At 37.9% G+C, this 23,527-nt stretch overlaps 1 protein-coding gene across 17 annotated transcripts in view; it reads left to right on the top strand.

Annotated features, from left to right (window-relative positions):
- LOC121872991 (proline-rich protein 36-like) overlaps nucleotides 1-21,187 on the top strand; it is a 139,204-nt gene extending 118,017 nt beyond the window's left edge. For 5 of the 17 annotated variants that reach the window (XM_042376197.1, XM_042376196.1, XM_042376192.1 and 2 more), the window contains 6 exons: nucleotides 1,864-2,172; nucleotides 2,628-2,714; nucleotides 3,761-4,051; nucleotides 5,642-5,854; nucleotides 7,389-7,511; nucleotides 17,135-19,711. In XM_042376197.1, coding sequence (XP_042232131.1) covers nucleotides 1,864-2,172; nucleotides 2,628-2,714; nucleotides 3,761-4,051; nucleotides 5,642-5,854; nucleotides 7,389-7,511; nucleotides 17,135-18,339 — 2,228 coding nt within the window. In that variant the 3' untranslated portion in view covers nucleotides 18,340-19,711. Of the gene's footprint in view, nucleotides 1-1,863; nucleotides 2,173-2,627; nucleotides 2,715-3,760; nucleotides 4,052-5,641; nucleotides 5,855-7,388; nucleotides 7,512-17,134; nucleotides 19,712-19,940 lie in introns of those variants that run through there. The other 12 variants (XM_042376209.1, XM_042376210.1, XM_042376195.1 and 9 more) reach the window with 12 other exon arrangements.
- The last annotated feature ends 2,340 nt before the right edge of the window (nucleotides 21,188-23,527 follow it).

The raw sequence follows: 23,527 nt of genomic DNA, 5'->3' as shown, positions 1-23,527 counted from the left end.
ATTAAAACATTTCATTCTGGCAAGGCACTGCGTAAATGACCAAATGCGTAACAAAAACCGCGTAAATCCAGACTATACCGTATTACCATTTGCAAAAAATAAATAAATAAATAAATTGAGTGACTTAATAAAGCCTACACTGTACTTATACTGAACTGTACAGTATTCTAGAATTTTGAACTACCACCCTTTAGTATAAAAGTTGTTCAATTGAATGGAATTTTACAGATGGTGATGTGTGAGTGAAGTAACTAATGGATGTGTAAAATCAACATTGGTCTTACCGGTACTTCATCAGTAAACTGTCAGGAGAGGTGTATTTATCCTCGCATTTATATTTTTTTCATTGACTGCTGTATCATGATACATTAGTCTTAGATATTTTAAGGACAGTTCTTAATGTTATATAGGCTTCCAAGACTTTAAACATATCTGTCTTCTCCAGCTGTGATTCTTGTGTTTTACTGTACAGTACACATCACATGCTGAGACAACCTTCATATTTTCAGATATTCTTATTATTGCAAGCAAATGGCAATGGCTTCTTTTACTTGGCAAACCAATATACTTAGGCACAGTGTAACCATGCAGCCTTAGCATTGGGATTATATCCTAGGACTGTATCACTGAGTTCTGTTACCTGGGTGACATGATCACTGCTGGAAGGGATGCTTTGTTGCTTCGTATTACATTATACTACATACTATAGTAAACAAATGGCCTTGAGTTGCCAGCTGTCTCCAGCAGTGTTCGAAGAATCTTGAACGAAACTGTACGTATGTGGACAATAGGGGGTGTGGTGCCTGGGGTTAGAATGCAACCCCATATTTTAGTGTGAAACAATAGTTCTTCAATGCTGATTTTACTGTGATTCCTCAGGAATGCATCTTTTGGACTTTGTGTGGGATGACTGCATGTACTGTACTGTACAGTACAGGAATAAAGAAATATTCATAATTTTCTTGGCACTTCATCATATTCTCCATTTTTTTTAGCCCATAAATTAGTTTTTTGTTCAACTACAGTACTGGTCTGTAATGTAACCTAACCTAGTTTAAGTTATGTTAGGTTTGGTTAGGTTAGATTTGCAGAAAAAACTAACTTAAGATCTTAAAAAAGTTTTCAGGATATATAAAGAAGTACCAATCAAGGTTCATTGTTATTTATATGCATATGTAGTATTGTGATAGGAATGTATGAATAACATACCAAATAAATGTACTACTGTATTATTGCCAAGAAAGAATAATGTTAAGATTAGTCTCTCTTCTCTGAGACAAAAATATGGTATTTAAAGTAAGAATACAGTATAATTATAATTCTACATAAGTAAGCAGAGTTTGGTGGGTGCAATATAATCTCCATCCTTTCCTTAACTTTTTTTTTTAATTTGCTTTTGTATACCGTAAGCTTTTTGCTACTAAGAACCTGAACTTTTTCTTTCTCCTACACATACGGTAACCCTTCATGTGTCCAATCAGTAACCATTGTGTTGTTTATTATGTGTTGGACTGTAGCTACTTATATATTAATGGTAGTTATTATTTTTGACCAAATATGGGATGAGGTGAAGATTACAGTACAGTATATCATTATTGTAGGAATTATTTGTATTTGCATTTTATAGTTGCTTTCATAGTGGCCTTGCTTTAAGTATCAATAATGGCACTATGTACATTAAGAAATACTAATTACTGTGCTTTGTTTAGTTTTTATTGGAGCAGAAGAAGAAATCTATGACATATTACACAGAAGGATTAAGTATCCTTTAACCATTGCATTACTGCATTATACAATATCTTCTCATGAAGGATTTTCTACAGAAAGATAATGAATATCTTTAAGAATTGGCAAACTTTGCAGATACGCCATCAAATGGTATGCCCATGAAAGTAGAGGTGCCCCTTGGAGCACCTGCCCGTGTCATACAGCAAGGTAATGGTCAGCGAGGATCCATTTCTCAGACAAGTGGCGGACAAAGTAGTTCCATCACCAGTGTTGGGAACTCTAAAAACCAGCAGAGAGAAAATATAGATCAACAGAATGGAGGATTTAGGGTGATCCCTATCCAGCAAAGCGGGGAAGAATTAAAAGTCCTACCTAAATATATTGGAGGATATAAAGCTAACATCTCAGACACAAAGGGGTTATCAAATATCTTTAAAAATCAAGGTGAGATCAGAACCTGATGGAGGGCATATTTCTGAAAAATAATTTGTCCATGTCTATATTTTTGATGCTGTTAGTTTTGGCCACTGATCACAGTATAATATTGAAAAAATAAAATTTATTTTACGTAAAACTTTTAGACATTTGTAATTTTTCCTGATTGTTTAATGTTTAAAGTATTGTATCTGTACTGTCACAATTCTTGTAAAGATTTTTTTCTTATGAGCCACATTTAATGAAGAGTAATGAGTGACAAGCTTCTTAGCATCATATAGTAGATGGACAAATCAGGATATGTCTGCTTATGATTAAATATGTTCATATTTTATTCGTATATATGTACAGTACTGTACTTGATATTGTATATGCAGTATTCGCACTCATTGTGAAAATATAAGAAATAACAAATACAGTACCAAGAAAAAATGTATAACTCTTGACAATTCCTGATACTATAGTACGAGTGTCTACTGATACTGATGAAGCTCGGAGCAGGGGTGGCCACTTCCCTGCCACCAAGACTGTTATTATCACGCAGAAGACTGGTATGAAAGTTCTTAGAACTTGACGCTTATCAGAAATGGTGGTGGGCCGGGTTAAGAAGTATATTATAGTTGCCATGTTGTATTGGGCTTTGGGAGGTGGTGGTTGCATGAGTTACTGGTGAAGGGAACTTCAGTAATGTAATTGACTTAAGAAAATCGTTAGAAAATATTTGTCTATTGTTATTCTGTTGCTAAAGCAAATGATACCACAAATAAAATAGGGATTTCAAATTGAACAGAAAAAAATGATTGTTTCATTGTTTATTAATTTTGCTGCAATGTATCTAATTAATGACTAATTTTATGCCTAATTGTAGTTATTTTTTGGTTTTCATATTATATCTCCATTACTATTCTGTTTCTATCTTCTTAATGTGTAGGAACCAGTCCAGAGTTTGTTTTCTAACAAATGAAATGTTTGCAATGTGTGTGTGTGTGTGTGTGTGTGTGTGTGTGTGTGTGTGTGTGTGTGTGTGTGTGTGTGTGTGTGTGTGTGTGTGTGTGTGTGTGTGTGTGTGTGTGTGTGTGTGTGTGTGTGTGTGTGTGTGTGTGTGTGTGTGTGTGAGTGTGTGAGGGTGTGTGAGGGAGTGTGTGTGTGTGTGAGTGAGTGTGTATATGTGTGTGTGTATATGTGTGTGTGTGTGTGTGTGTGTGTGTGTGTGTATATGTGTGTGTGTGTGTGTGTGTGTGTGTATGTGTGTGTGTGTGTGTGTGTGTGTGTGTGTGGTGAGTGTGTGTGTGTGTGTGTTGGAAACTGTATATCTATCAATCACTGCTGCTTCAATTCTCCTCTTTTTTTTTCTTTTTTTTTGCAATCTCAGCTACATTAATGTCCTGGTTACAGAAATTCAGAATAAAAGGACTTGTTATGCTTTTTGCATGTCAAAAATAGAAGTGGTGCCTCTTCTTTCTCTTCTTAACTTTTTGTATTACTGTATGTTGCATTTAGCTTTTGATAAAAGTTTTTATTTGCTTCTGTTATCTTTTGCTACCTTTGATTTTTTTTCTTTTCCTCTAACTCTGTCCTCCTCTAACGCACCCCTCAGGTTCAGATGATGAAATCTCCATTTATATGCAACAGACTGTTCCACACTCTAATACCCCAGTGCATCAAGGAGAGGTGCTGCCCAAGCAACAATATAGTCAGATCCAAAACCAACAGAAAAATCCACAAGAGAATTATGAAAGCCCTGAGTACCAAGGGCAGCCTCAGCAGTACCAAGGGACTGCACCTAAAATTAAACAGCTAACACAATCAAAAGAAAAAGAGGAGCCCACTACATCAAGATTTTTCCGAATGCTTCAGACGATCACTGATACTTTGCCTGAAGGAGCTGGTATGAGGCTCGGAATGACCTGTTATTTGCTTGGTTTCCTACATTCATGACACTCCAACCCCAGCCTTTTTGTATTTCAGATGTAGCTGGTAGTTATTACAGTACTGATATTCCATAATGTAAATCCTGCGTCCTTGTGTGTATATTGTCTCTGTGACTAGCACATTCTCACACACTTATTTGAATAATGCTTTACCAAAGATGACTGTGACATGCATTTGCTCATATAAATGAAACAATTAAATATATTTTTTCAAAGGTCCTTTTTAAGGAGAGAAATCTGAATAAAATAGCAGCGGAACATGATCCAGTGAGAGAGAGATTACTCTGAACAGATATATGTACTGTACTGTACTGGACAGTACATATTTCAGAGAAATGTATACTGTACTTGTACACTCAACTGAAATCTACGATTGGATATAAAACATTGGAATATTAGTTTTAACATTAAATTTTATGTAACCTATGATAATCTTGTGGATCTCAAAAGTGAAAGTTTTAACAAGGTTTAGCTCAAATAAAAAAGGGTTATGTTAAACATATTGTTGTCATTCACACTTCCAAGGGCTGATATTATTTTTGAGTGCGTCTTGCTCATTCAGTGGATAAGGTTATGCAAGAGATATATGCCTTTAATTCCATCAGCAGTGTATGACACAATTATAAACACTACTTGTAAACTAACTCGATGGTGAGATATTCCAGATAAGCATATTAATTTGTTTTGAGGATGATTGATTGATGTGTTCAGAAAACACATATCGATAACTACTGTATGATTAATCCATACTGAACTGTGTTTATATTTTGTTGGTCTCTTATAATGTTGGATACATCTGTCTTGAGTGCCATGACATTTACTCATGCTAACAACCCATTAAACTGAAATTCACTTATTGAATATTGGTTTACATTTAGCTGCATGTGAATCTAACAAACAGGGAGGAACAACAGTAGTAAAAACTCAAAGCTTTTCCTATTGACAGTAACTATTACTAGCAAGTAGAGGTTGTTTTTACTTTAAATTGTTTGCATCTGTAGTGGTATACTGACTGTACAAATACTTAATGAGCTTTCAGTATTTTAGAGACAGAATCATAGAAAGAAATCACTAGTTTGCTTATTTGTTATAGAATAGAAGCATTTTTTGTTTCCATTTATTCCGAATGTTACTTTTATGATAGACATGCTGTAAAGTCAAATAAGTAGATTTATGACCTAACGGTAATATTGTAGTAGAGAGCAGTTAATTGTAGTAATGCATACTAAGATCAATAGTTATTCAGTAATCATCTTCTTAATCCTGTCATCACAAAGAAATTTAAATGAAGTATGGTAGCAAAACAATTATGTATCATTGTACTTTGTCATTCCTTCCTCTAACATTATGTACCTTCCATATCTCAAAAACAACTTATAAGTCCATTGACATTTGGATGGCTTTCAGTGTGATAGTAATTACTATAATGCATTGAAAATCATAAAACTTTACCCATGGCCATCTAAAGACAATCACTGACTCTTAAGTTGTGCCCTGTTACCCTCCTTACCTTGTCCAGTTTGTTTATCCTCCTCCACCCTCAACAGAACCCCAGGGACCTGTCCACATCCCCAACTTCCGACAGCAGCCGAAGCCAAACCACATGCAACAGCCAAGTCAGTACCAACAGCCAGGCCAATACCAACAGCCAGGCCAATACCAACAGCCAGGCCAATACCAACAGCCAGGCCAATACCAACAGCCAGGCCAATACCAACAACCAATCCAGTACCAACCACCAGGCCAGTACCATCAGCCAGGTCAATATCAGTTTCCATGGGTTTGACAAACCTGATACATTTTCAGCAACTAATTCAAAATGGTGGATCATGACAAACATTGGATTGAAATCTCTCCCACTTAAAATGTTATTGTTCTTGTACACATTATACGTACTGCATACACTGAGTAACTTCTTTTCTCTATTTTAATATTATTTAAGTTCTTGTAATATCGTGAGTTTGTTTTTAATAATTTAAATGAATATTGATGAATTTTTCGATGTTCTCTCATTTGAAATTGCTTGCCATAATTGTAGACATAGTACTGGACCCCTTAAGGATTAAGTTTACTTTTGCAAGTATCACACAAAGGAAAAAGGAAGAGGTTATTAGGTAAAAGCAGAAAATTCTAAGTACCTGTACCAGTAAGTACTTGGCTGTCAGCATTTTGGAAAGTTACAGTTGGTGATAGAAATGAGGTACAGTACTTTAAAATAATGCAGTATACTGTATAGTGCAAGTCCAGTACTATTATAATTAATTTTCTCGCCTGCTTGTTGTGTTGTGGTTACTAGATAATGAAGTTTATGTCAGCAAGCCTAAATAGTAATATTAAAAGGAATTACCGTAGATGTGCCTGACAAATGGTTGTTATATGTCATTACTTTGTATCAGGTAATGGATACAGAAAGATCCTAGGAGCTTTTTTATAATAATTAAAGTGGAAAATGAATGTCAGAAAATATTAACATTGTAACCCTCAAGGAAGGGCAAACTTCTTAGGATTGAGAGTTGTGAACTCTTGGACTAATCTACTAGAGAGCATTGTGATGGCACCAAGTGTGAGCTCATTCAAGACCAGACTTGTCCAACAGTGGCACAGGTACAGAGACATTCAGAAGCCAAAACATGCCCAGCACTTGACAACCGTTTGTAACAGAGACGTGACCGATTGCCCAATCGGTTAATGAGCCGATCAGTGGCGGATAGGATAAAGTAAAGTAAAAAAGGGGGGAGGGGTCTTAAAATAGGCATGGACACCCTATATAAATGGAGTCTCAAACTGATATGAATTTATAGGTAAAGTGATGATTAGAAAATGAACGAAATACCATGTAGTAGGATTCAGTGAAGTGTTTTCATAAGAATAATGGAAAAACCAGAAATTAACCAAGAAGACATATTTCATTAAAAAAAATTGAAACTGAAGATCCAGTTGCATTGATACTGTACATCACATATTATGTAAATACAGTTGTACTGTACATGTACATTTTACAGCTGTCTAATGTATTCAGAAAGATTTAATAATTTTAGGTAAATGAGTATTTAAAAAGAAAAATCAGCAGGTATGAACTTGTTTAATATAAAATAATGTACTGTACATACATAACTTCAGTGTTAGTGCAGAATGTAAGTATCATACTGTATGTAGCAATAAAATGCTGATGTTAAGACTTGCCACTTCTTCTAGAGGTGTGATGACTTCATAATCAGTACAGTGCTGCATTTTTCATCTGCTGTATAGTGTACAGTACAGTATTTCTTACTCCTTCAGAATAATTTTGTCCAGCAGGTGGCATGAGCAGTGCAGCAGCTGCAGAAGAAGCTGTACCTGAACCCAAGAAATATATGGGTGGCAGTATCCCATCCCGTTCCTTCAGAATGCTGCAGGCTATGACTGGTGCTGATGATGGTAAGGCCATATCTTCTGTATGGTCTTTCTCACACTCTTAAAGAGCTTTGGCTGTCCATTATACAGTAAAAATATTATCCAGAATACTCATAAAAGGAAGATGAAAAAATTACAAATAAGAGAACAAAATAAAGGGTAAAATAAAAAAGGCTTCATGGAGTTGAATCTTTTTTCTTAAGGAAGTTTTATAGCTGTACTACATCAATTTTCAAAATATTTTTACATTATCTCAATCTTTTTTGTCATTGAAACAGAAAAAATCTGAATTTTTCTTACGGTCTTTTAAAATATAATGTTTTCATTTGTAGGTACAGTATTATGTCTAATAAGAAGCTAGTTTGAAAATTTACCAATTTAAATTTTTTTTATTTTCTGCTTATCAGTACCATTACAAGTAGTACTGTATTAGGAAAGTACAGTACAGTACTGTATATGGATTTTGGGCAGTACAATTCTCTTGAGGAGGTTAAGAAAGACTATAATAGAAGATGGAGACTTTTGCTGCTTTTAGCTGCTTGCCATAGACAGCCAATTGTTGTTGGTGCTGTTGGCTTTAGTTACCCATTTGCTATTTAATGTTCAGTATTTTCAGTTGGTGACTGTGTTTAAGTTTGGATGAGAGATTGGAATTATACCTTAGTGTAGATAAAATATCCTGCATAGATTACTGTGCTCTTCTGTTGATGCATATATTTGCTTTTGGTGACTTATAATTGGTGCAAACTTTCAAGGGATAGAAATCAGATGATGAGGGCTTTGGTTTATGTAAAAATGCATAATTTAGTTACAATAAAACAAATAATCCATTGTATATACAAGAAGACCTTGCTTCGTTGTAGTCTATATACACAACATTTCTTAATTATGAGATAGACACAGATTTTTACCAAGCTTTGTCAGATGGTAATTTAACAGAAGTACCCGTGTGATTACAAAATGTGCAGAAATGAAAGTTCTTTATCAGCCACCACATTTTTGCTGTAGAAAGGTGCTCTGAGAAAGTACAGTGCTGTATCAATTTTATTTCTCCAAATATGGCATATGGAATTTCATAGTGACTTGTGAGATAGACCATCACTAAGTACTACTGTACCACTAAGTACAGGTTACTAGGAAGTCATGTTCCATATCCTTCAAAAGTCAGACTTATTATGCCACTGATGACCCAATTCTGATCTTTAAGGAATTGCTTCTCTCTCCTTTTTTGTTTTTGTTGAAAACCATTTCAAATTTCTTTTCTTGTTTTACATCAAAGAACGAAGATGAAGTTAGGTTTTGGTAATACACACGTATATTATATACAGTATACACCCAAGATATATGACAGTAAGTGTACGTTACTATATATTTATATATAGCTGTGTCTCTATCCATTCACTTAAATGGGTAGATGCTGCATAAAATATTTATAAAAAAAACGGGAACAGTACAGGTATCCCCCAGTCTACAATCTCCCTATATACGATATATATTCTGCTTTAATGATGGTGATATGACTCATTTATGAACCTTTCTCAAGCAACTTGCAAGAGGGGTATGGTTATCTATGCTAGGAAAGTTCTTAGAGCCAGCCAGGTGAGGTTACAGGGAGAGGATGTTTTTGAAAAATCCAAGTGGTGTAAAATTAAATTAAAGGGTAGAGACTTACTTATTATTGTCAGGTGTATCTACAGATCGCCAAACTGTAGCTTATTAAAACAAAGGAACTTAGAGCCTCAATAGACAATGCAACAGTGCTCAACCCTAGCCACCTCCTTGTCATGGGGGACTTTAACTATGGTGACATCGACTGGAGAAATGAGACCACGCCAAATGACTTAAATAACCCAGCTACTCTTTTTGTAGAAACTCTGATGGAAAACTATATTTTCCAACATGTTAAAGACCCGACTCATTACAGAGAGGAGAAAACACCCAAGCCACTGGACCTCATCATAACAAATGAGGAGGGTATGGTACCAGTCATCACATGTAACGTTGTCCTTCAGATTTAACTGTTACTTGGTTCATGATAAAACCAGGCCAAGGTCAAATATTACAATGGAAATTACAATGGGATGAGGGCAGAGATGAGGGTTATCCACTTCCCTGACTCACTAAGGCATAAGAATGCAGACACTACGCTGAATATCATAGCCAGTAAAGTGAACCATTTGATCGATAACCCAGTGCCTCCAGGAATACAAAGAGACCGCTACACATGAACCATGTGGTGGTCAACAAAATTAAGAAGAAAACCCAGAAATTTGAGACGTGGGTTAGGATAAATGATGAGCAGGACAGGAGGATGTATTCCAGATACAGCAATCAATTGAAATCAGAGTGTAGAAGGGCTGAAAAGGAGTTCCAGAGGCAGATTGCAAGCAAGGTCAAGTCAAACCCAAAGGCGTTTTACTGCTACGTAAAATCAAAATTAAAATTGCGAGTAGGAGTATTGGACCTGAGGCTTGAAGATGGTAGTTACGCAGATTTTGAACAGGACAAAGCGGTGGCGTTGAACAGTTTCCTTTCCTCGGTGTTCACAAGGGAGGATGCGAACAACCTTCCTGTGTTTGAGGACAGACGGTTCGACACTATCCTCACCCAAATTGTGTTCTTAGAAGAGGTTATAAGAAATAAATTGTCAAAGCTAAAGGTTCAAAAGAGTCCCGACCCTGACATGGTGCATCCCAGAGTGTTAAGAGAGTTGTGCAACAAACTTGTTGAGCTCCTGAAGATCCTGTTCTATAAATGCCTGGTTGAACAAAAGGTCCCCAGTGATTGCAAAATAGCTTACAGTATATGTGAGTCCTATTTTCAAGAAGGGCGATTGACATTCTTTGAATAATTATAGACCAGTAAGCCTGACCAGCATAGTATGTAAAGTACTTGAGAGCATTATAAGAGATCCCATGATGGAACATCTACTACGAAACAACCTTGTAGAGGATTGCCAACACGGTTTTATGCCGAGACGCTCCTGCTTAACACAATTACTCAAGGTACTGGATGTTTGGACCCATATTCTGGAACAGGGTGGCAGTATTGACAATATATACATAGATTTTGCTAAGACTTTCGACAGCGTACCCCATAAAAGGCTGAAAATTAAACTGGCAGTGTCCTAGTGTGGATCGGAGACTTTCTCTGTGATTACAAGCCGTGTGTGGTGATTAATGGTATGAAATTGTAATGTGTACCGGTGATAAGCGAGGTATCACAGGGCAGTGTATTGGGCCCACTGTTATTTGTTTGCTTCATAAATGACATGTTAGAAGTTATACATTCCTCCATACAAATGTTTGTGTACGATGCTAAGTTATTTAGGGAAATTAAGAACCAAGCAGACTGTGAAGAGCTGTAGAAAAATGTGTCAGCTTTAAGATGGTAGAAGAAACGGCTGCAAAGATTCCATGTCACGAAGTGTAAGTGGATGCACCTGGAATGTACCAATGGTAAGGAGGCATATCATATGTCCCAACGGGATGAAGAAACTGCTTTAATTGAGACTGAATGTGAAAAGGACCTGGGTGTGTATGATGACAATGAACTGAAGTTCTTGGGCCATTGTGGGAAGGTGAATCAAGCAAACTAAATTATTAAGTCTTATAAGAAGGTCATTCAGATATCTAGAAGGTCTGTCCCCTGTAACGATCTTCAAGAGTGAGGTGTTTCCCCGCCTGGTCCTCGAGATATGCTAGGGACTGTCAATTGATTGAAAATGTCCAAAGGAGGGCCACCAGACTGGTGCCTGCACTTCGGCACCTCAGTTACCCAGAGAGATTAGAGCGACTGCAATTGCCTGGCTTATACTACAGACGGGCAAGGGGGGACCTAATTGATGTACAGTTGGTTCTCATATTACGCGGTCCCGCATTCCGCGTTTCACCGTTAACGCGGTGCCTTGCCAGAACCTAACATTTTCACATTCCGCGGTCGTGATCCCCATTACGCGGAGAGCGGCTGGCAAGCCGCGCCATTTTTGGATCCAAACCTCCCGCCATCCGCCATGTTGTGTAAGAGGCGCGAAAATGGTGCGCACAAGGTCGCCCAGTCATCAAAACATGACCAGTTCTTCACCCGCCACCCACTACAGCCGGCCCAAGTCAGTGATAGTGATAATTATAGTGAGGATATGGACTTATATGAACTTTGGGGGGTTTGACAAAGAGGCCCTGCAAGCCTCTGTGGTGGATAGTGATACAATTGATACAAGTGATACAGGTGAGGGCCAATAATCTGCCCTCTGCCTCGGAACCAACCGCCCATCCCCGTGTGCCCAGCCATCTTTTCTACTAATGTAAGTGTTAAAAAACCTAATATTATTGATATTTCTCTTAATTATTAATTGTGTGCGCATGCCATCATAAGTTAAGATAATATTTTTACTACAACATAGTTGTGTGTCGTCAAAAAGTGGAGTTTGGGGATCGGCCCGGACTCCATTTCAATTAATCCCATATGTTATGTTATTCACTTTACGCGTTTCTCACTTTCCGCGGTACCCTCCGGGTTACATTAACCGCGTAATATGAGGACCAACTGTATAGTATATAAACATCTCAAAGGGCACTACTCAGTTGACCTGGATCTGCCAGGGGATGCTCGCCTCACAAGGGGGGTCAGCTCAAGGTTGAAGAAGCCGCAAGTCCAGAGAGAGTTGTGAACTCGTGGAACTACCTGCCAGAGAATGTTGTCTTAGCATTTAGTGTGAGCTCTTTCAAGACTAGACTTGACCAGTACTGGAGCAGATTCAGATAACATTCAGGAGCCAGTGCATGCCCAGTATTTGCCAACAGTACGTAACAGAGACGTGACCGATCGCCCAACCGGCTAATGAGCCGATCAGTGATGAAGAGTATAAAAGTAAAAAGTAAGACCACCCCCCTATCTACAATGTAAACAATCCTCATGAATGATGGTCATCGTCTGGCCAAAGTACTTTACAATCACAAAAAAAAAAAAAAAACATAACTTCACAGTTACCAAAACAGAGTACACTGTGAACTTTATTAATGTCCTCTCACTGTAGGGTAAAAAAAAAAGGTGATAAATAACAACACTAATATGGAGAAATACTTGCCAACAGTGTGTAACAGAGACGTGACCAACCACCCAAGCAGCTAATGAACCGATCAATGGTGAAGAGGATAAAAGTAAAAATAAAAGTAATTACACGATTGTGACCATGTTCCTTCACCATAGTACAGTTGCGAAAATGTGTTTTTATGCCCCCTGTAGTAACCCTTGTCTCCAAACAGAAACATTGCAGTAGTAGTATCACTGTTTATGAATGAATGGGCATTGGTCGTTTAATAATGGATGTGATTGGTGGATAGGTTTGCAATAGTTCATATAGGTTGGCCGTTTGGAGACACTGGTTGTCAAGGGGGATAGGAACATGTTTATGCAACTGTACATAACTTGCTACTGTAGTGCACTCAGTGGCTGTTAGGTGGCACTCATGTTTGTTGTTGTCAACATGAGTGCATTCTATCAGCCACCCGTTGCACTACGGTACCAAGCTTTGTTCTATGGTGATCGAACATGGCTGTGATTGTGTAGTTCAGCAGCTATCGGTCAGTATCGTTGTTGTTTTTTGTTGTTTTTTACCTTACAGTGAGAGGACATCACTCTGTTTTAGTCACTGTGAAGTGATTTTTGCTATGTTTTTTGTTTTGTTTTTTTGTGACTTTAAAGTGCTTTGCCTCTGTTGTTGTAAACATGATGTGAGCAATGATGGCCATTATCATTGTTTTTACATTGTGTGACAAGTTTTTCACTCTATTTCTGTGACTGTGAAGTGAACGGTGTTCTTAATGGTGTGGTGAGTGATGTTTTATTGTTCTGTCATGCTAGGATTTTTTTTTTTTGGGGGTGATACATGTGGGTGTCCGACTAGCCAGGAACCTATCCCATTGAAGCCTGTGCTATAATACTCCCAGTACAGTAAACTCAACTTTTGCGGAGGATTAAGTTCCTCAAAAACACTGTGAATGACAAATCCGTGAATGTTAAACTTAAGACCTTATGGGAAATATGGGGTTAGGAAATTCACACCCTTGGAGAGGTACCTATTATGAATAATATTGTACATGTTAAATACAGTAAATAAAATACCGTACATGTAAAAACATAACAATGTACTGTACTCACCCATGAAAATGCTGCTGGTGAGGTAACAATGATGATGGTGGTGATATTTGAAGGAATTGAGATGAATGTGGGGTCGTCCTCATCATCCAGGAAGGACCTTGAGCCCTCAGAAGCAGCAGATGGTGATGGAGAACTTATGATGGGTGGTGGGTCATCAGGATCAGAGGTGGAGATTGGATGAAGGGTAGTGGTGGGAGAATTGACTGGCGCAGTGATAGAGGTGAAGGGAGCAGTGACTGGCACAGTAGCGATGGTAGATGAAGCAGTGACTGATGCAGTGGTAATGGTGGAGGTAGAGGGAACAGTAACTGGTGTAGTGGTAAAGGTGGAGGGAGGGAGCAGTGACTGGTATAGTGGTGGAGGTGATTGAAGCAGTGACTGGCACAGTGGTAGTAGTGGAGGTGGAGAGAACAGTGGTAGTGGTAGAGGTGGAGGGAAGGAGCAGTAACTGGTGTAGTGGTGGAGGTGGAGGGAGCAGTGACTAGGGTAGTGGTAGAGGGAACAGTGACTGGTGCAGTGGTGGAGCTGAAGGGAGCATTGACTGTAGGAGTTCCTCCACCTCTTCTCTCGAACGTCATTGAAGCCCCCTCTTCCAACCTGATGCACCAACCTCACAATCCTCTGCACCTCCTCATCCATTGAGGGGAACCCTGTAAACTCATTCACTGCCTCACTCCACAGCTTTTTCCAGCAAGCATTCCAAGTCGAAATTTTAATTTATTCAACAGATTTTTTGATGGTTTTTATGCAGTCAGTGATGTCACTCTCCATCTGATCAAGGATTCTCTTAAACGTGTAGCAGGTGTAGAAGGATTTAAAAGTAGCAATAAGTCCCTAGTCCATCGACTGGAGGAGTGGGGTTATGTTGGGAGACTACCTCAACTGGTGGGTGAGCAAATTGAAGATTTCCAGGGTGGCCAGGTGCATTGTCCAATATCAGTAGGACCTTAAACCCCATATTCTTGGACTTCAGGTACTGTTCCACCTCGTGGACAAAACAGTTGCTGAACGAGTCATGAAAAACTGCTGGAGTCAACCACATCTTCTTGTTGGCTTGCCAAAAGATGGAGGTGATTCTTGTTTTTTACCCTAAAGGGCAGAGGGGTTCAAGAACCTGTAGAGTAGCATCGGCTTCACATTAAAGTCACCAGCTGCGTTGCAGCAGAGGTGAAAGGTAAGATGGTCCTTAGTTACCTTGAACCCCAGTGCAGAGGCTGCTGTTGGACGAAAGGTTTGGCATCCTCTTCCAAAAGAGACCCGTTTCATCAGCATTGAAGACCTGCTCCAGCCTTTAGCCCCTCTTTATTAGTACAGTACCTTTAATTGCTGCAGGAAGCAATGGTGGAACTGGTGGCTTCACCACTAGAACCTGCTTGGAGATGTTCGTATACCCACTTCGCCTTCTCTTATCACTGCGCCATTTTTTCCTTGTTAGTGTCACAGGTTTGAAAAGTTACTGTATCACTTTTTGGAGCACTTACAGAGGCACTTATATGAATATTTGCCTTATTTTTCCTGTTTTAGCACACAGTAGACTCATTACTGGTAACACCATAATGGCATCCCACAGCTGGCGCACTGTCACCATTAGCAAGACACTCAAACAACTTTCTTCTGCCTCTTTGCACTTGATCCTCCCACCCTTCTCACTGTAAGCTTAGGAGACATCACTAAGGACAGAAAAAAGTCACCAAAAAGAGCAATACGTAATAGTTAAGTTGCAGGTGTAACCGTGACAAAGGCTGGAGACTGAGAAAGTATGCTGTGATGTGCGGTGTCTCGCGTGGTATGGTCATTTACAGTAAACACAAACACAAGCGTCCCACACAGTACTGTCACGTACAGTAAACACACAAAAAAGCGTCCTGTGGAACTACAGGAAAACATGACCACAAACCGTGACTAACCAAACCTCATGCCTATTTAATGGTTGTACCCTTGAATTATAATCAAATCCATGAAAGTTAAACTCGCGAATGGTGAGGGTTTACTGTATATTGATTGCATAAATATTATTTCACACCTGTTTTGCCACCTATATGTAAGCATAAAAATTTTTCTGAAAGCTTTCTACATCTCCTGAATTAAAAATAACGAAAGTAAGGTTGTTACAAGGATACACAGTTCAGTGAGTGAAAGATAACATGATAGAAGGGAAAATCTGTGTTTGCTCTTGATTCCAGCCAACCTACATTCTACTGTACTGTAGTGGGAAATGGCATGAAAAAGTCAAGTAAGAATAATACTTTACTGCCATCCAGTCTCTTCCAGTGTTAATATAATTATGAAATTCATATGTAAATGCAACTTTAAAAATTGATATTGTAGTACCTGTACTGTTTTATGATTCTTTGTCATTATCTCTGGATAGTCACCATCACTAAATATATTGCACCATCAATGAAAGTTATGCTTAAGGTATTAGTTCAGTACAGATATATTTATGTCGCATTTCTTTAGTGACTGAGAAAAAAATATATTTCCAGTTAAATCATACTTTTTGTTTAGATCAAATTACAGATGTGTAGTGACTGTAGTCGTGACAATTTGAATGTCAGCAGAAATCTTTCCATGACTTTCAAACTATTAGGTACTATCTCCTGCTCTTTTTTTTTTTTAAATTGGTAAACACCCCAAACTATCCATGATATAATTGTATGATAATAAAATAATATAATTAAAGTAAATTCACAGTCACATGTCATACCTGAATATCCTTAAATGCACCAACCACAACTGTACCTATAATTTTTATTTTGGGTTTTGCAAGTGTAACCAAGACATCACACTTAGAAGTTTGGTTGTTTGTTTCCACAACCCAGCTGTGCTCTCATATTGTCTGTCATTAAGCACATCCCTGATTTTGGCCAATTACCTTCTTATTGAAAAGAGAGACATTCTCTGAGGAAAAAAGAGGCTAGTTTTATAAGGAGTTTGGATGAAATGGTGTGAGCTCAAGACATCATCTGCTAACCATGCAGGATGTCTTGAAAGACAAAAGTTGTAAACAAAATGCTTTCTTATAATCAGGTGCTCATTAAACTGTACTGTATAGTAGTCTACCAAAGCATCAAATCAAGTGGCATTATTTTTAATATAGAACTACAATAAAATAAAATAATGATTTGTATCAATATTTTTTGTCCATTCAAGTGACCCTTTACAATATGAAAGCACAAAATTGCCTAAATACAACCTCTTCCTATCCTCAAAAATAATCAGTTCCATGTGTTCATCCTAGCAAAGAAAAAATCAAACAGACTCCATAAGAGCCATCCTGTTTTTGTTTGTTTTTAACAAAAATTTTCAGTAAATACTGTAATTTATAGCAAAGAAAAAATCTGAATTCCATAAATTTAAAATTAGTTTGCTTTTTTGTTTTGTTTTCTCTTTTTCTGAAACAGTATGGCTTGCTGCACAAAATTCCAACCATGTTTTTGCCTGGACTGTGCTTCATCAGCCTTTTCTTGCATGTTCTTTGTTTCTAGTCTCAGACGACGGAGATCCTGCCAATACGTCAGAGGCTACCAGCCCACCTGATGACGACAAACAGCATGCAGCCAATCAGATACCTTCTCCCACCTGGAAATCCTCAGCTCAGAACTCCCCAACATTACACTCTTCTCCTTCTACACTCATGGCAACATCTGACACGTCTTCTGATAGTGGAATTTCTTCTTCTAAGATTTCTCCTACTTACACAACAACTAAAGATAGTAAAGTATATAGACATGTCTCTCCCAAAATTACTCTTAATGGGTCTAAGGATGAACGTAAAGTTAATTCTGCACTTAGCCATACAAAGGAACCATCATCTCCCTTTTCCCAGAGCTCTTCTCCAACTTGGAAAAATGCACAAACACCTAGATTCTTCTCATCAGCAAATCAAGCTCCATCAGGACCAAAAGAAAGTGAGGATCACGATTCAGATCGTGATAGTCCCCGGCTAATGAAAATCATTAGGCAAGAATCAAGTCCACAAAACAGCTCAAATGTTGCTGAAAGACGCTATGAAGGTGGACATATTCCTTCTCGTGTGTTTCGTCACTTACAGACAGAATACCCATCTGATTCTAATGAATTACAGGACCCCAAGTCATGCCTAAATTCTAAAAGTCCATCTCCTCGTTATGAAGGCGGTCCTATTCCTCCTAGAGTTGTGAAATCTTTACAAAATGAAAACAACAGTTTTGATTCTGATTCATCGAGCTCATATGCAGAGCTTGATGAATACTACTGCAATGGAATGGCAAAGACAGCTGTAAATAAGGAGACAGTCTTAAAAGAACTTACTTCCCAATTTGATCACACAGGAATAAGGAGGAAACCTAAAGCTGCCCCTGGAAAAGTATTCCGTTACTTACAAGCTCAATATGACTCTACTGATGAGGTAGACAAACAGCAGGAGCAGCAGCAGCCGAATGATACTCTGCAGCCAGAATCTGGTGATGATCATGGCTTTGGATACCGGGGATCGAAGGTGCCATCACCCTCATTCAGATTTTTACAGAGCCAGTACCACCAACAGCAAGAAGAGGAAGAAGCAAATCATCAGGAAACACCTACTCCAGATGCCCCTCAGTATGAGGAAGAACCTACACCTTACCGAGGTGCTCGTATCCCTGGGCGCACCTTCAGGTCCCTGCAAGAGAATGTTTCAGCTCATCCTTCTGTTATAAAGTCAAAAAAGTGAAACTGTTGTTCATGAAAATATAGAATAATATGATTACTTTTTATAAGATTTTTATATTTATTGCTTTAGCACACAATATACAGTGCTGTACTGTATATCCATCCACACTCTTTGACCTGAATTTTTTTTAGATTAATTGTACTGTACTATACCGTATCATGCATTGCATATTATTGTATGTGCTTTGAAGAATACATATGCTTTCAATGGTACGGTATACATAATACAGCATTTTCTGTGTTGCATCTACAGATTTGTTGTGGTGATAAGGAAAATATTTACTGTACTGGAATAAAAGCAACATAATGGATATACAATATAACAGACATACGAAAGTTCTTTCTCAGTATGATTAGTTCATCTTTTTGACCACAGTAAAATACAACGTAAGATATAAAACAATTTTTTGAACACACTAGAACTCCTGAAAGGTTATACAGTACCTGTATATAAATTAGCTGATAATTGGAAACAAAAGAATATGCTGTATATTGTAAAAACAAATTGACTGAAAATTTTAAGTTCATCCAAGTAACTCTATTTTTTGTGTATCCAAGTGTTCTCATAATTGTAATGTACTTTGTATATTTACTATGCACAAACATAAGTAGTAGTTGCTTATAAGTGCACTGATCGTGCTTACTGAACTTGATAACACCATAAAAATCTTAGCCATGCATATCCTTCTCTTTGTAGTTACATCTTGCTTATTTATTACAAAATACACTGTACCCAAACAGTTGCAACACAGCCTAAATGGCACCAGCCCTTCAATCATCCTTATATTCTTTTAACTTTGTTTATGCTTCCTAGTATAAACGAATGATAAAGTTTCATTTGTTTTACTAATGAATTATGCTTATTGAATTCTTTTCTGAATTTTGCACTTTCCTGTTTTACAAGGAGGGCTTGATATTCATACTTCAGTATTCTCAATCACAGAATAAGTGAATTGCTCTTTACAGGTACAGTATTTGCAGTGACTTCCATAGTCAACACAATAAAATTCAAAGCTAAATGATAGGTGTTCATCATCAATTAAATTATTTTCATATTGTTGAATATTATACGCAAACCTGTTTTTTTCCGCATTTTGTTTTTATTGAAGTGGATGAGGTGTGCCTTTTTCATTCCATGATTTACAATCAAAAGTAGAGAGCATTTTTTTTACCGTATGTATATGCTTTTCCCATGATCCTCTTTCATTGCTGTCCTTAAACATTGTACAGGTAGTTACAATACATGCACCAACCATGCACTCCCAACCTTCCACATACACAATCCTAAAATGCACACTCCAGATTGCTGTTGACCCTCAGCCCCAGTGTTGTCTACCATTTGGCTTGCTTGTGGTGTTGAAGATGTCTTGCTGGTAAGTATTTCAGTGATGTAAACATGGAATTTTTAGTGTATATTATAGAGTGCATGGTTTTAGTTGACTTTGTACATCACTGAGCAACAAGGGAATTTGAAGTTCCGGTGACCTGGATCTGTATTTTATGCATGATTAGTGGCCATTTTTTATATCAAAAGTGCTTAAATTCACAAGACTACAGGCCGGTTAACAGAATATATTATTTCTTTTTAATTTCTCATTGCAGTTGCGGGACCGGGCCAGAGTGACCTGTAATGAACTGTCAAGTAAAGAACATCCATAAGTAGCCTTAAGTTAAGGTTAACAGAATGAGTACTATACTATATCTGCCACATATTTTGTTCAGTTGCCTATTAAAATGTTTCCTGATACATAGTTACAATGACATCTTAGATAGTTCCCTTTAACCTCTATGGTTCTGTTCAGCTCTTCTTTCATAATGCAGTTACTACAGTATATATATCCCTTTACAGAAATCCTTTAATAATAGAGCAGGTTTACCTTTCTGCTGAGCAGAGTATATCTAATGAGACGTGTCTTACTAATGTTAGATTACCGTACTTAACATATGAGTTTGTAGGCTTCTGCAACTAAATGAACATTGATTGCTCCACACAATACAATGTGCATTAAAAGTTAATAATTAATCCACTGAATAGAAGCACTTGGCAGTATAAAGCCCTTCCCTACACTAGCATAGTCTTAGTACAACAGTGGCATGCTTTTGAAACAAAATTCAGTGGCCCATGCACCATAATTATTATTCACGTTTTTTTGTACTACTACAATACAGTTTATATACACAATTAAGCTTGGCTTAAGCACCATGCCAGAGCAGACTCTGCATTGTCCATTTATTATAATTCCATGAGCAATTATGCTACCCATACTCATTGAGATTAGCATCAACATAAGTTTTATAGATGCTGTCAACACTGTGGCTGTGACCACAATAATAATACTGTACCAGCACATAGTCTCTTAAGCTCAGTAGCACTATAGTTCCTGCTGACGTGATCTGATTTAAGATATAATTTTAAGGTGTCGCATAATTTTCATATCAAGTGTAAATCTTTCTTGCAGCTGAAAAGTTTACTGTAAAAAAAAAAACATGATAATTAGTATTAGGAAGTCAGTTTTTTTTTATCGTCCATTGACTAGTAATATATTATCTCTTAAGAAAGAATATACCTATTTACAAAAGTAAGTAAAATTAAAGAAATATGAAGACATAAGTAATACCTGTACTGTACATTACTTTTAAAGAAAATTTATGTAAGTATAATGTAATGGACTTATTTCATACTCTGAAAACTATATATGTAGCAATACTGTGTCCACCTCATTATTGGAATGTTTGTCAGCTTTTGCAGGGGATATCAATTAACAATATCATAGATTTAGAAAACAAGTCTGGTTTTTACATGTGCCTTTGTTTTATATCTGGAATGAAATAAAATATCAGTAACAATCTGTTACCTGTATTATTTTATACCAAACAACAAGATACTTTATGAAAAGTAAATCTATGGAAGTGATACTTATAATAATTGATTTTCATTCAATACGAACCAAGGACAGCTGACAAAGCCATGAGAGGTTTGTTTCCAGTAGTGTCCTTATGTCAGCAGCATCTGGTGTTCTTAGGGCCAGGTGATCACCCATCCATGTACTACCAGACCCAACACTGCTTAACTTTGCTGATCAGACAAGAAGCAGTGTTTCTAATGTGGTACTAACATTTGTTAGGTGCAACTACTGATCACCCATTGGTAATGGTTTGAGCCACTTATTTTGTTTGGTTCATGAAATATATGTGTTTAATTGAAGGTATGTGAAAAAATTTCACAGTTCAATACAGGAATGTCCTGCGTTACGGAATCTCTGGTTATGGATTTTCGCCCTTCCGTAATTTTGAAATTATGACTATAATTTCAGGTTATAGAAAGAAAAAAAACTCGCCTTCCAGAATTTTTTTTTTTTTTAATTTTAGAAAAAAAATCATGATTTTTCACCAAATTTTTACCAAAATTTTCCAAATTATTTTGGGTGGATTTTCTGTGGTAGCCACAAGGCCGGGGTGCCTTCAGGACCAATCCTAAGTCTACTGGAGGATGCTGATGAGCTACCCCTTGAACTTTAATGCCAGTATCTCCAGATTCATGTGTTGGTTTTGCCTCCATAGCCTTCTGCAGTCTGTAACAAACAATTGTGTAGCTGACGAGACTATGTCCCCCCCACACTAGACACAACATCCAAGCCTCCCACAACCTTTTGACTTCAGGGTAAGGGAGGTTGCGAGTTTTTTTTGTCTTCCTCCTGCTCAGATATGCCCCATGCGGTTCCTTAGTGCCGCTCCATGGATTCTTCCTGAAGTTCAAGTGTAGTTTGTTCTCTTTTCTAGAGCATGTCTCCTCTCACAGAGGGACTATCCCTGTTTACACCAATGGCTCTAAGTTGGATGCAGGGGTGGGTTTTGGGGTAGTCTTTCCTGACTTTTGTCGGGATGGTAGTCTCCCCGCTATGGCATCTATTTTTATGGCACAGCTTTCAGGTATTTTATTTACCCTCAAGATTATTTTAGCCCAACCTCATGGCGACTTTACAATTATTAGCAATTCTCACAGTGCTTTACAGGCCTTAGGTAGTATCTTTTCATCCTATCCCTTGGTTATAACTACAGTATCTTAGATTGGCTACTTCTCATTCAATGTCGGGGCCGAACGCCAGTTTTTGCTGGGTTCTAGCCCATGTGGGTAAGGAGGGGAAAGTGTGTGCTGATGCTCTGGCAAATGCAGTTGCTTCTTGTCATGTGGCACATCCTTCCCCTTCACCTGTCTCCGACATGAAGCCAGCAATAAAAGCTGCCATCCGCTCGAATTGGCAATGCAGGTGCGATGCTATCAAAACAAACAAGCTCCGTGACATTCACCCTGATTTGGGTGCCTGTGGATATCTGGGATCGTCACGCTGCTGGGAAACTGCTTTGGCCCACCTCCGCATTGGCCACCTGCATTTGATTCAGGGTTTTCAATGGAGAGGGCACTCCCTCCCCATCGTTATGACTGTTCGACACCTCCTGGTGTAGTGTCCCAGTCTTAGAAATATACTGTAAAGGGTGCAAGGATGAGATGGGTCTTACCATCGCTCTCTTTGATGCTGGGGGTAGAGTGAGTAGCATGGGAGAGGATGTCTTCTCCTTTGTGGAGGAAACTGGACTTGTACACAAGCTTCGAGTTTTATATATTAATGTTTAAATGGTTTTATGAAAGTTCTATGCTAGACACACGGGTGGCCTAGCTGTTTGGATCACTTATTTCACATTCTGCTGCCAGTTTAGGTTATTCCCTTGCTAACTGCTGATTTTGCATACAATTTGTGTTGTGTAGTACTGTACATTACTGTACCAGGACACAATCTGCCAAGAATACAGTGTTAAAGCGGTATCAAGACATAAAAAGTGATTACAGTTGCATATACTGTACAGTACATTCATTAAGTGTGAAAGTACCATATGTACATTTAAAAGGAAACCCTGGAGCACCTTGGCTTTCATCTTTATTCACCTCACCTCCACAACAAATCAGGCCTGTAACACAAGACCCACTAATCCCCCACCCCATCTCCCTTGCAAATGTTGACATAAAAAGTGATTACAGTTACTTATAAACAGTGAACTGAGTATGCCTACTGTAGGCTCAAGACAACAGCATTTACTGGTGAGTACAGTATATACAGTACAATAGTAAACATTATTTGCTTATTTACAATATATTGTACTTGTGCAGTGGTGTTTGCATAAATATACTATAT

This window comes from Homarus americanus, unplaced genomic scaffold, assembly GCF_018991925.1.
Source record: "Homarus americanus isolate GMGI-L3 unplaced genomic scaffold, GMGI_Hamer_2.0 scaffold11022, whole genome shotgun sequence".
NCBI classification, from domain to species: Eukaryota; Metazoa; Arthropoda; class Malacostraca; order Decapoda; family Nephropidae; genus Homarus; species Homarus americanus.
Note: the sequence above shows the minus strand (reverse complement) of the source record. Positions and strands in the feature narration are given on the sequence as shown.